Raw genomic sequence first — 14,721 nt, forward strand, 5'->3', positions numbered from 1 at the left:
GGCTCTTCGTAGGCCCACCAATCTTTACACAATCCCTGCCTCTGTTGGCTAAACATGAATAAAGATTTTCTACTGATAAGAATTATTGTAATAAGAAATAGACATAAGGAGAAAAAAATAAGAAAATCCAAAAAAAACCTTTTTGTATCTTGCGATGAAAGTTGATGGCATCCACTGAGGCTGTAACAATGTTTGTTTTACAGTGTCGAGCTGCCACAATCCCGGCCACTTCATCCATTAGTTTCATTGTAACACCTAAGAACAAAGTAACAGAGGCATAAAATTAACTCAATAAATTTAGCTATAGAGTAACTCTATATAGATATTATGGAAGTTACATATACTTATACATACACATAATAATCATCTGCACACATTTTGCGCCCTTGTAAATAGTCACCAATTTTGTAACATGTTTTACAGTAGTAAAATGCTTCATTGTCCACATGCATTGGCTCTTATCATCTGCCCTCATTCCTTTCTAATCTGCTTTTCATCATGAAATTCTCCTGAATTCTGTCTTGCTACCAAGAGAGATGGAAGCTCATTAAACTGTCAGATTCTATAGATGGTCTCAAAAGAAGGGAGGGTAGAACCAAGTCACAGCAGATGTGTATATTTATCAGTTGAGAGAGGAAAAGGCTGCAAATTTGTGGAGAGTAACTGTAGAGGGGGAAGCTGACAGAAAATGAAGATTGCAAGGCACAAAAAGTTTTTGGGTTTTGCAGCTTAGTTTCATTCAGCGGTGATGACGCACAAAACCAGTAGCTTTACACAGCAGTTTGCAGTTTTGATCGCACACATTGGCCCACAGTTATTAAGCAATCTGCCCCAGTATTTTGAGGTAGAGTCACATAAATACAACTGTACAACTGTTCAAAATGTGAAAAGTTTTTTTTAGACAGTATTGGTTGCCAGCAAAAATTGAACGCCTGCAGGATGCACCAGAATCATGGAGACCGTGCTCCAGTCTTCATGAATCGGGTGCACTCCGATGGGCCATTATTGCCAGATTCACGTTGAGAAAAATTAAATAATTTAAATTTATGGTAAATTGTTCCATGCCCTAGTATAATATATAAGGTAAAAGTAATATAGGCAATTCCCTTGTGCTTTATTGCTGAATTATTAGCTATTGTCCAGTCTGCTGTTATATAATATGAGGTGCGATTTGACTATACAGGTAATAAAGTGATCATAAGTCAGTCTCTCTATTTATTCCTATCATGTTCAACTGAAACTTATTAGGGAAGTGCAGGGGCATACCTAAATATTCTGCTGCCCAAGGCGAGCTATATATGACACCCCCCTCTGTCCCATCCAGTATTAATATATCACATAACTTTTTCGGTAGTTGGGTTCTACATGCAATCTTTCAAAACCCACGCTGACAGAAGGTGTGAAGAGACACTATTTTTAAGTGTTAATTGCTGTTTTGTGACTAGTGGCTGCAAATGCTGCTGCCTGATGCAAGAAGCTCAACTTGCCTCATGAATGTTGCACCCCTGGGAAAGTGTACCCAGAGATGCAGGTCTTCAGCAGGGGTAATGCAACAACATGGAGATAGGACCATTTGTGGTTGTCAACTAAAAATATTTTTGGATTGCTATGCGACAGCCAGGCACATTTTGTCAGATGTTTTACCCAAAAATAGGTAAGAGTGATCCAAATCCCAATTCACATAGGATGTTTTCCATTTAAATGCCCCCTAACAATGGGGTTTCCCAGAATTGAGTGCAGTGCTGTTTTAGGAAAAATCTAATTGAAATGCAAGTGCCGCGTTAGACTGTGGTAATCAGCTGCAATACCACATAGTACTTACAATGGCGCAATATTGGTGAGAATGTGACAAAGATTCTCTTACATAAGTCTATGTACATTAAAGATGCACATTGAATTAAACAACGTTTTAAAAAATAAAATTAAAACATTTCCAATCAAAAGTTAATTGGTAACAAGTAAATGGCAGTAATTCACTGAGTGCTATAGCTGAGTCGGTATGACTGAGGATAATATGTGCAGAATGTATGTGACAGTCTGCAGATCCATTTCACACCCGCTAATCACAGGTAGCGGGTAAATATAGTCATTCCAAAAACACCTCCACAAATTGGATCACAATTAACCCCTTCCCAGCCACGTCTCCTGATGACAGCATCATAAATCATAGCTGCTGAAACATTTACATTTAACCATAGAGGACACAACAATGCCATGTTTATTTAATGGAGTCCATGTCATTCAGAGGGATTTGACGCTGAAATTTACATATGATGCAAGTGAAGAGCAGAATCTTAAAAGGTCAACTAAGCTGTTCAAATTCAATAAAGATCAGATATATCACTCCAAGAAATGTAAAAAAAATAAGATGAATATAAAAAACATACATAAAAATTCTTTGTTATGGATTGGACAAGCTGCCTTGTAGGACACATTTACAGAACATGTATTCTACACGCCATGTTTTTGTGAGTATTACTAATAAACCGGAATGAAATAAGGAAGAACTGTGGTGAGTGCCATTCTACTGTGGTTTCCATTTTGAAGAGTTCACTGTTTCTATTGAATAAGAGCACCACCTGCTTATCCACTGAGTCTGGCTTATCCTATACATAAATCCAACATTTATAAATGGACAGTTAATTATATGAAGTAGTGCCATTCCACCTTTCCCTCTGCCTCTATTTATCACATTTACAGAACAGATGCTACACTTAGTCACCACTTAAACTTACCTGAGGAGTGTTAGTTACAATGTCCATACCAAAGATCCTCCAGCGTCGGACTGGCCCACCGGAGTACCGGAGAATCCTCCGGTGGGCCCTGACGCCTGCTGGGTCCTGGTACTCTGGTGCCGGCGCTCTGGAGAAGGCGCGGCCCCGGCGCTCAGGAGAAGGCGCGGCCCCGGCGCTCAGGAGAAGGCGCGGCCCCGGCGCTCAGGAGAAGGCGCGGCCCTGGCGCTCAAGTGACGGCGCGGCCCCGGCGCTCAAGTGACGGCGCGGCCCAGGCGCTCATGTGACGGCGCGGCCCCGGCGCTCCGATATCCGATGCCTGATTCCTGCTCCTGTGACGTCACCGCATCCTCGCCGGCCTTTGAGATGGCCCTGTTCCCGCAGCTGCTGCACAAGGTAAGGCCCTCTGTGTGTGTACTGTCTGTACTGGGGTGGAGGGTGAGGCCTTATTTCTATGCTGGGGTGGGGGGTGAGGCCCTATTTCTATGCTGGGGTGGGGTGTGAGGCCCTATTTCTATGCTGGGGTGGGGGGTGAGGCCCTATTTCTATGCTGGGGTGGGATGTGAGGCCCTATTTCTATGCTGGGGTGGGGGGTGAGGCCCTATTTCTATGCTGGGGTGGGATGTGAGGCCCTATTTCTATGCTGGGGTGGGAGGTGAGGCCCTATTTCTATGCTGGGTGGGAGGTGAGGCCCTATTTCTATGCTGGGGTGGGAAGTGAGGCCCTATTTCTATGCTGGGGTGGGAGGTGAGGCCCTATTTCTATGCTGGGGTGGGGGGAGGCCCTATTTCTATCCTGAAGTGGGAGGAGGCCCTATTTCTATGCTGGGGTGGGATGTGAGGCCCTATTTCTATGCTGGGGTGGGATGTGAGGCCCTATTTCTATGCTGGGGTGGGAGGTGAGGCCCTATTTCTATGCTTGGGTGGGGGAGAGGCCCTATTTCTATGCTGGGGTGGGGGAGAGGCCCTATTTCTATCCTGAGGTGGGGGGAGGCCATATTTATATCCTGGGGTGGGAGGTGAGGTCCTATTTCTATCCTGGGGTGGGGGAGAGGCCCTATTTCTATCTTGGGGTGGGGGGTGAGGCCCTATTTCTATCCTGGGGTGGGGGGAGGCCCTATTTCTAACCTGGGGTGGGGGAGAGGCCCTATTTCTATCTTGGGCAGTACACAGCCATACATGGAGCTACAGCCGCAGTACACAGCCATACATGGAGCTACAGCCGCAGTACACAGCCATACATGGAGGTACAGCCACAGTACAAAGCCATACATGGAGCTAAAGCCACAGTACACAGCCATACATGGTGCTACAGCCGCAGTACACAGCCATACATGGAGCTACAGCCGCAGTACACAGCCATACATGGAGCTACAGCCGCAGTACACAGCCATACATGGAGCTACAGCCACAGTACACAGCCATACATGGAGCTACAGCCGCAGTACACAGCCATACATGGAGCTACAGCCGCCGTACACAGCCATACATGGAGCTACAGCAGCAGTACAAAGCCATACATGGGGCTACAGCCACAGTACACAGCCATACATGGAGCTACAGTCGCAGTACACAGCCATACATGGAGCTACAGTCGCAGTACACAGCCATACATGGAGCTACAGTCGCAGTACACAGCCATACATGAAGCTACAGCCACACTACACAGCTATCAATGAAGCTACAGCCGCACTACACAGCTATCAATGGAGCTACAGCTGCACTACACAGCTATCAATGAAGCTACAGCCTCAGTACATAGCCATACATGGAGCTACAGCCGCAGTACACAGCCATACATGGAGCTACAGCCGCAGTACACAGCCATACATGGAGCTACAGCCACAGTACACAGCCATACATGGAGCTACAGTCGCAGTACACAGCCATACATGGAGCTACAGTCGCAGTACACAGCCATACATGGAGCTACAGTCGCAGTACACAGCCATACATGGAGCTACAGCCATACATGGAGCTACAGCCATACATGGAGCTACAGCCATACATGGAGCTACAGCCGCAGTACACAGCCATACATGGAGCTACAGCCGCAGTACACAGCCATACATGAAGCTACAGCCACACTACACAGCTATCAATGAAGCTACAGCCGCACTACACAGCTATCAATGGAGCTACAGCTGCACTACACAGCTATCAATGAAGCTACAGCCTCAGTACACAGCCATAAATGGAGCTACAGCCGCAGTACACAGTCATACATGGAGCTACAGCCGCAGTACACAGCCATACATGGAGCTGCAGCCGCAGTACACAGCCATACATGGAGCTGCAGCCGCAGTACACAGCCATACATGGAGCTGCAGCCGCAGTACACAGCCATACATGGAGCTGCAGCAGCAGTACACAGCCACACATGGAGCTGCAGCCGCAGTATACAGCCATGCATGGAGCTTCAGCCGCAGTACACAGCCATACATGGAGCTACAGCCAAAAAAATTTTCTCTGGTGGGCCCAAGGTACACCAGTCCGACACTGGTTTCCTCAATATAAAGTCTGCCTCTAAGACAGAGAGTTTATATGAAACTCCAATGAGACTAATGGAGTTCTGCATAGTAAATTTTACTTGCATTGCCCTGCCTCCTTGTTACCGATTGACAGGTCTCACTGCTAAGACATGCCGCTGTATGTACTTAGGGACTGTCTGCCTATATTCAACTTCAGACATATACAGCTCTGTTTACTTATTATTAGCAGTTCTGGGTATGTTGCTGTGTGTATTGATGTGCTTGGTGTGTTGCTGGGTGTATTGAAGTGCTGGGTGTTTTGCTGTGTGAATAGCAGTGCTGGGTGTGTTTCTGTGTGTATTGAAGTGCTTGGTGTGTTGCTGTGTGTGTTTTGAAGCACTGGGCGTGTTGCTGTGTGAATAGCAGTGTGTATTGAAATGCTGGCTATGTGAATAGCAGTGCTGGGTGTGTTGCTGTGTGTATTGAAGTGCTTGGTATGTTGCTGTGTGTGTTTTGAAGCACTGGGTGTGTTGCTGTGTGAATAGCAGTGTGTATTGAAGTTCTAGCTGTGTGAATAGCAGTGCTGGGTGTGTTGCTGTGTGTATTGAAGTGCTTGGTGTGTTGCTGGGTGAAATGCAGTGCTGGGTGTGTTGCTGTATGTATATTGAAGTGCTGGGTGTTTTGCTGTGTGAATACAGTGCTGAGTGTGTTGCTGTGTGTGTTTTTAAGTACTGGGTTTGTTGATGTGTGAATAGCAGTGCTGGGTGTGTTACTGTGTGTATTGAAGTGCTGGGTGTGTTGCTGTGTGAAAGGCAGAGCTGGCTGTGTTGCTGTGCGTGTATTGAAGTGCTGGGTGTGTTGCTGTGTGAATAGCAGTGATGAGTGTGTTGCTGTGTGTATTGAAGTGCTTGGTGTGATGCTGTGTGAATAGCAGTGCTAGGTGTGTTGCTGTGTGTATTGAAGTACTGGGTGTGTTGCTGTGTGAAAAGCAGTGCTGGGTGTGTGTTTTGAAGTACTGGTTGTGTTGCTGTGTGAATAGCAGTGCTGGATGTGTTGATGTGTGTAGAGTATGGCCCGGCTGGGACTTGTAGTGAATAGTATTAATCTAGCACATTTATCATACGCGTGTTGACTGGTAATACAGGACAGGACTAGTCCTCCAGATCATGGGATACTCTTTGCAATCACTGGAGGCTTTATTAAGAAATCTTTTTATAGAAGCAATCTAATTGGCTCCTATGGGAAATTTTTGCACTTTAATAAAAAAAAAAACCCTACCTATTATATAAAGAAGACAGTTACATAGTAGCATAGCATAAGTCCACACTTACTATAAATAGTAGAACTCTCTGTGAGGTCTTGTGGAATGGGTGACAGCAGACCAGACTTCCCTTGCTGTTCCCAGCTGCTTTGCTTTCAAATATTTTTTTAATGTCCTTTCTGGTGCAGCTGTAAACTTTAATGTAAAGGGAATCATTACGGAAATAAGTGTATGGAATTTAATAAAATATTTAACCAACGACGGAATGTTGCAGCTTTGGCCTTCATGTTTATAGCGGCAATAAATACATTATTTCTTAGCAGAGTGACTCGGTCAATGGTCTGCCGGATATTTCACAACAATAGGAAAGTCACAGAGGATAGAAAGTTTTTCAATTTGGTCTCCAATTAAGAGACATTTCCCCTAAAATTAAAGTGCAACTGCTGGTTGTAAACCACTATTGGCAGACCTTATAGTGCTATTGGGCTATCATTTCTACAAGCCTTTATTACATCATTCACCTAATACCATTCTGTAATACTTTTCATGAACCAAGAGGATCAGGTGCCTCCAGATACAGTACAAGACGTTGTGGATGTGAATGACAAGTAAAGGAGTTTGATGGATAGAAAACAAGGTCTACTTGTGTCTAGCGATAGCGCCATTCTTATTCCTAAGATGTGACTGGTACCGAATCCTGTATTGAATGCTTATTCCTGCCTCTATTTGCAGCTTGCAAAGTCTTTTCTATTGTCATCAGCTTTTGAGTGGACACATGGTGAGGACACAACAGACCATAGATCGTTTTCAGCCCACATTTTTGTGCAGGTAGAATACTAGGATTTTTGCCATTCTTCAGATCAACATCGTAGAATTATAGATTGGTCCTCAGTTTTTAGTGTACATTCAACCTTACTTAGTAAATGCAGAGTATAAAGTTGAAAGGAATGACAATGTGTTGTGTGACCATGCTCCATTTAATACAGGGAAAGATGTTCCCCTCCCCCCGATTTTGTAAACATCGGGGGTCTCAGCAATCACACAACCTACGATCAATCAGTTGTCCACCATCCTGTGAATAGCTTTCATCTGTGGTAAAATCTCTTTGTACATTGGGTAATAAAACTGTTATAACCGCAAACCACAAGGACCACTCAAGATGCCAAATACTGGCATTGTTAAAATACTGGCATCTACATGTAGGCTACCATGCCCAGAAACACTGAATCACAAGCAGCTGCATTCTAACCTCATATCAGTTCTGAAGGGGTGGAGCGCTCCAGAACATGAACAGAGCCAAATGTTATGTAGCATTCTCTGCTATTGGACTTCTGAATGTATCATGATCAGTTCCAGAAATGTCCTAGATGTATACTGCACCGGATATACCAACAGCTGTGTATCGTTTTGGGATTAGGCAGAGCCAACTGTGTCAGGAGTGTATTATAAAGGAAGAATTCTGCTATGACACAGAATCTGAAGAGTCAGGAGAGCATGGGAACAAATATCTGGGTAAATACAACTGTTGATACAAATAAGGGTTAGGGAGTAAGAGTTCTCCTGACAGAGACTGCCAATTAAAGCCGCCTTGTAGGTGTGTGGAGACTTATAGCCATGGACGCTCCACTAGGGGATTCTGGTTGGTACAAACAAGGAATGTTTTAAAGTGGTTTCCCAGTATTAGAAAACTTTCATTTCATTTCCAGACACAGCACCACTCCAGCCATTAGGTTGTGTCTGGTATTGCAGTTTATCCCAATTTTGATACATATAAGACACAGCCAATGGAAAAGAATAGCACTGCTTGTATTTGCCCAGATATTTGTTCCCATGCTTCACTAACACTTCAAATACTGTCAGTTCTATGATCGTATGCCTTTACCTTTAAGTCATTTGAGTAACTATAAATACTAGAATTCCTGATAAATGATCATATATTCTCAGACCTAGTTCACACAACTGAATTTGACTTTAAAAAACAGCTGCAAAATCCACCCAACATTTGCTGCTAATTCATTTCAATGGAAAAAAGTTGCTGATTATTTCTTCTAGCAGATTTCTGCAATTGCTTGAAAAATTGGAAAAACTCATATTAATAAATGGAGGTTGGTACCTTTACAACAAGGAGGCGAGACCTTACAAATGTTGAGTGCCCCCACAACACAGGGGCATAACCGCGCCAATTACCAAATACTATAGAAATGCACTATTATTATTATAAATGCACCAAAATATTTTTGACATTTTCAGCCCTACACTAAGCCCACAAATAGGATGTGTAAAGTTGCCTAAGACTGATTTAACCATCATGGGGACAGAAAAAGAACTGGACCGCACATCCACACATCACACAATGACCTACTGCCGCTAGGCTACATTATATAACAAACTCGAGGTTCTCAGTTACATTTTGATCAAATTGTATAGGCCCACCAACCACTTCACGGTGACCTCTTTATGGCGAGTCCCTACGCTATTAAGTGCATATAGGAGCTGCCTACTTCTTCTCAGCTAGCGCCTGAGACTACATGGAACAGTGAGTATTCAACACCTGTTCACACATGGTGAGCCTTTTTCCTGTTCACATGGTGCGGTGTTGCATGGCGTCCGCTGCTTCTGTTGTGTGGTGCTGGTGGGGACCCGGGGCCCGGAGCCATGGGGGCTATGCCTGCCAGTACGGGTGCTGGGAGGCAACCAGGTCTTGGTCCCTGCCGGCGCAGTGCTGCAGCGGTGGTGGACGCCATGTGATGCCGCACACAATAGCGTAGGGACCCACCATAAAGAGGTCACCGCGAAGTGGTTGGTGGGCTTATACAATTTGATCAAAATGTAACTAAGAACCTCGAGTTCGTTATATAATGTAGCCTAGCGGCAGTAGATCATTGTGTCATGTGTGGATGTGCGGTCCAGTTCTTTTTCTCTCCTCATGTCTAAGGAGAGAAAGTCTAAGACTGATTTAAATTTATCCCTTAGCTTTGGACACTTTAGAAAATCTTTGTAAAAGAACTAAAAGATAAAATCTGCCACCAACAGAGGGAGCTGACTGTATACAGTTCATTTGATAAATTCAATAAGAGTATGCAAGATCCTAAGCTATACACAATAACTGCTCAGGATGTTATATTGGATGTAAGTTGAGTGGATTTCAGTATAAGGTCACAAACAGACTGAGTTATCTAAAGAGGCACAACTAAAAACTCCAGTTACTATGGTTATCTGCAATTCCTTAGTGCCAATTCTGGAGGATCAAAGGCGTAGAACAAGGTGTCAGGGAAAAGACATCCTGAGAACCTGTGACATCTGGAATAAGGGACATAGCCTGCAATATCTTCATTTCTGCTCTTAAAGGTGCTTTTCAGTTGTAATTTGTGACATATCCTGGAAACCCGCTGTAATCTTATATATAAATAAAGATTTGGCAGCTCTTGGATTCCCTTATCATATGAGATGTCTCTAAAGGAACTCAGTTCCCTGAAGCCAGCACATCAATATTGGATGATGACAGTCGCACTGTTTCAGCCATCAAACTGGAAGAAGAGATGACTGGCAGCTTCTGTCAGGTGGAATCTGCTACTAATGACCTGTATGTTTGACGGGCAGCTTTACCATTGTAAAATGTGCACAGAGTTACTTTATTTTTTTCTTTTTTGAGACTTGTAGTGTATATGACACCAGAGTCTGAGTTATCAATTTTCAATTGATAGCTGCTGGTACAATTTGGACCAACTCCAGCCAGCAGAACAAAGGGGTTTACCAAGATACAATGGGGGAGATTTTGTAAGCATGGTGTGCCAAAGCTGCACTGTCCCACATTTTACAAGTGTTTTAAATCTGTTCACATCGGGTGGATTCCCAATCTATCCTAACAACGGAAGGCTCGGAAGTATCCCACTGTATGTATCTGTCCATATAACTACATACCACAGTGAACAATCAGCAGAGCCTAGGAATGGATACCATACTTTTGCATCCGTCCCCATAGACTATTATGGTCTCTGTGAGATGTGTTTTTCTAACTAGTATTTCCTGCTTCATACGACAAATACTAAGCAAAAATTATGCTTCCGTATGCCATAGTATGTCTATGTATACATCTAGCGTAGATGACGGGAGCGTGTATATGCTGAACATGCCCATAAAATGCATGCCTCACAAGTTGTAGGGTAGGGGACGTGGCTTGATACAAAGAAGGGCGTTTTTATAAGTGGTACACTCTATGAGACAAAAATGTGCCTATGAGCCAAAATTGAATTGAGAAATATGTCAAAATGGTAAGAATTGGTGCAATGTATACACTCACCGGCCACTTTATTAGGTACACCATGCTAGTAACGGGTTGGACCCCCTTTTGCCTTCAGAACTGCCTCAATTCTTCATGGCATAGATTCAACAAGGTGCTGGAAGCATTCCTCAGAGATTTTGGTCCATATTGACATGATGGCATGCACATCCATGATGCGAATCTCCCGTTCCACCACATCCCAAAGATGCTCTATTGGATTGAGATCTGGTGACTGTGGAGGCCATTTGAGTACAGTGAACTCAAGAAACCAGTCTGAGATGATTCCAGCTTTATGACATGGCGCATTATCCTGCTGAAAGTAGCCTTCAGATGTTGGGTACATTGTGGTCATAAAGGGATAGACATGGTCAGCAACAATACTCAGGTAGGCTGTGGTGTTGCAACGATGCTCAATTGGTACCAAGGGGCCCAAAGAGTGCCAAGAAAATATTCCCCACACCATGACACCACCACCACCAGCCTGAACCGTTGATACAAGGCAGGATGGATCCATGCTTTCATGTTGTTGACGCCAAATTCTGACCCTACCATCCGAATGTCGCAGCAGAAATCAAGACTCATCAGACCAGGCAACGTTTTTCCAATCTTCTACTGTCCAATTTTGATGAGCTTGTGCAAATTGTAGCCTCAGTTTCCTGTTCTTAGCTGAAAGAGTGGCACCCGGTGTGGTCTTCTGCTGCTGTAGCCCATCTGCCTCAAAGTTCGACGTACTGTGCGTTCAGAGATGCTCTTCTGCCTACCTTGGTTGTAACGGGTGGCGATTTGAGTCACTGTTGCCTTTCTATCAGCTCGAACCAGTCTGCCCATTCTCCTCTGACCTCTGGCATCAACAAGGCATTTCCGCCCACAGAACTGCCGTTCACTGGATGTTTTTTCTTTTTCGGAGCATTCTCTGTAAACCCTAGAGATGGTTGTGCGTGAAAATCCCAGTAGATCAGTAGTTTCTGAAATGCGCAGACCAGCCCTTCTGGCACCAACAACCATGCCACGTTCAAAAGGCACTCAAATCCCCTTTCTTCCCCATACTGATGCTCGGTTTAAACTGCAAGAGGATGTCTTGACCATGTCTACATGCCTAAATGCACTGAGTTGCTGCCATGTGATTGGCTGATTAGAAATTAAGTGTTAACGAGCAGTTGGACAGGTGTACCTAATAAAGTGACCGGTGAGTGTATATATTTAAAAGTTTACTTTACATTTTGGGACCAGATATATTATTAAGGAGCTTTCAGGTTTATGAACATAGGTAGAGGGAGGGTCCATCGAAAATTTTTCATATGAAGGATCTTTACCAACCCCATTGTATCCATCTTCAATATAAAAGCAGTCCAAGATATGGTTTCAGTGGCACTTTCCATTGTAGATTACCTGTCCCTTTAATACTCTCTGAACTGTTACATGAAAGGGTTACTAAATACTACGCACCAGAAAGGTACATTCTTTTGGCTTGTGTGCTTTTAAAAAGTGAAAGAAAAGCAAATAAAAATTGTTAATTGGAAAGGTATGGCAACAAGATGATGAAAACAGCAAGAATATTAAAACCATGTGCTGTGAAATCTTCAGGGGGCCTACCATAGTAAGAGGCTCACATGGCATGGAGTGCCTTTAAAAGGGTTACATATCCCAATTCCTTCCAAGGCAGCTGCATCAGTGCCTCACTATACATGTAGTGCAGTGTGTATGGCTATGTTCACACAAGCATTACAAAAATCCCTAATATGTTAAATAATAGGCATCATAAGTGTCCAGATTACATCATTCTAGCCTGAAGCCTATGCAAAAGATAGAAGATCGATTCAAGACTACAAGCCAGTCTTAATAAAAATTGAGCTGTAGAGTACGCAATTCTCTAACGTAGTGTTTGGATACTTAGCAAACTTTCAGTTTTGACAGAAAATTTCTGGCAAAAGCTTAAACGTAGCTGAACAGAATAAAACAAGCTGCTTGGTTCCAGTTAGCGGAGCTTAGAAGTATTCCATTAGAGCAGATGCAAGTCATGTGCTTTCAGTTACGTGACATTGATTTCTTTTTTGTTTAGAAAGGTCAAATTTTGTCCAGCAATGGAAAATATGATTATTCTGATGACTAAAGCAGAGTATTGCTTCAATTTCGCCTTATTGTTCCCAGTAGTGAAGATAAGCCTATAATGCGATAATTATTAGAAGAAACCATATATTCTACATAGTGGGGAGAGGGGTAGGGATCACAGAGAGGTTACCAACTTCTCATCAGGACAAGGATGAATATTATCGTCATAAAGGAATAGAAGTTGGAGGAAACATAGGATAGACTCCTTAGTAATGTTTAAACAGTGTAAAATTTCGATAGATCGGACATTTTGGGATGTGGCGATACCTAACATGCTTATGATTTTTTACTGTTTATATATTAATGCTAGGGAGAGGGGGTAATTCGAATATTAGTTTTCTAAACTTTTTTTTTACAATTTTTCAAACCCCCTAGGGTACTTTAAGCCTAGGTTACCTGATTTATCCTACCATTTGATGCCATATTACACTATGGCAGTATATGGGGATTTTACACATCATCTATTACAATGTGCAAATCGCACATCATAATACAAGGGTTAGATCGCCTCGGGTCTTCATATGGGCTTTCGTAGCAACAGATTGGCGCTCCCTAATGAAGTAATGGAGAGTGACGATCCAAGCCAATATGGCGGCGCCCACGAGTCGCAGTTGTTACCAGTAGGTGTTTGCTGCAACATGCATCAAACACTCATCGGCTTTGAGGAGGGTTCAGCCCGTGCGCCCTCTCCAAACACCAGCAGCCGACGTGTGACGTATTAATACATCATCAAGGGATTAAAAGTTGTTTTCAGATGGCAGGAAGTCAAGGACAACAAATATAAGAAGATTACCACAGTCACCATGCCTGAATCTATGAGTAAGTGCCCCTGGTTTGATTTTGACAGTAGATTTCCTTTAAATATGAAGAAATCCCTGTAATGACTGTGGCAGTCAAAGGCTCCCATAGCTGTCATTATTATTTCTATATTAGTCTGTATGGGACAACTAGAAATAATAATAAAGTGGTGTCATCTCAACTGCACATTTAAAGCAGTTTTTTTTCCCAGTACATAGCACAGAATATTAAATGATGCCACAAGAAAATGAAATTTGTCTAGCATATAACAAACTCTCATATGGCTTTGGAAACAAAAAAAATCTAAAAGTTACGGCTTGTGAAAGGAGAGAAGTGAAAAACAGAAACAAAAAAAAATTGGACTTGAAGGGTTCGGTCAGCAACAAAAGCAAAACATGAACCCAGTTTAAAGAAAAAAAATAATGCAACAAACACTTTAAAAGAGTGTTTGTCCATTAGGACTATAATGAATGCAAATTACTGAAGAACAAGTCCACATATAACCTCTAGGCAAGTACATAATTTATTGCACAAAGTAGTACTTAGACCAGAGTAAAGGCACCAATTAAGACATGGCTATCGGAAAGCATTGAGTAATCAGGGTTAGTAAATGGCAATTTTATATTATTTAGCTTTGAAGCCAGTGGTCATAAATTATTCTGTACACTTCACCTGACACTTGTTTCCCCCAAAATAGGTATCAGAAATCAAAAGAGACCTCAGTTGGAAGAATAGCTCCACTTTCATTATAGAGGTTAAGATGTGTTACTGCGGCTTGTACAGGAGCTGAGATGTCTTTCCTTAGTATCAGATCGATGGGAGTCCAATACCAAGCCCCCCACAGATCAGCTGTTAAACAGTAAAAGGACCAGCATGTAGATAGCTCCATTCTCCATGTAGTGGCTGAATCAAGTCACTGCCTCTTGGCTATTATTCAAATGAATGGGGGCTAATCTGTAATAACCTGGTCTGACCACTACACAGTAAATGGAAATTTCATATTTAAGACAGTTATTTATATATTTGCCTCCTGCAGCACAATATCTCTATATAAATTTCCCAAAACAAA

The 14,721-nt window shown here is 43.0% G+C and overlaps 1 protein-coding gene across 8 annotated transcripts in view; it reads right to left on the minus strand.

Annotated features, from left to right (window-relative positions):
• ACOT7 (acyl-CoA thioesterase 7) overlaps positions 1 to 14,721 on the minus strand; it is a 145,425-nt gene that overhangs the window by 29,582 nt on the left and 101,122 nt on the right. For all 8 annotated transcript variants that reach the window (XM_072156248.1, XM_072156246.1, XM_072156245.1 and 5 more), the window contains one exon: positions 139 to 255. In XM_072156248.1, the coding sequence (XP_072012349.1) occupies positions 139 to 255 (117 nt within the window). The remainder of the gene's footprint in view (positions 1 to 138; positions 256 to 14,721) is intronic.

This window comes from Engystomops pustulosus, chromosome 6 (assembly GCF_040894005.1).
Source record: "Engystomops pustulosus chromosome 6, aEngPut4.maternal, whole genome shotgun sequence".
NCBI classification, from domain to species: Eukaryota; Metazoa; Chordata; class Amphibia; order Anura; family Leptodactylidae; genus Engystomops; species Engystomops pustulosus.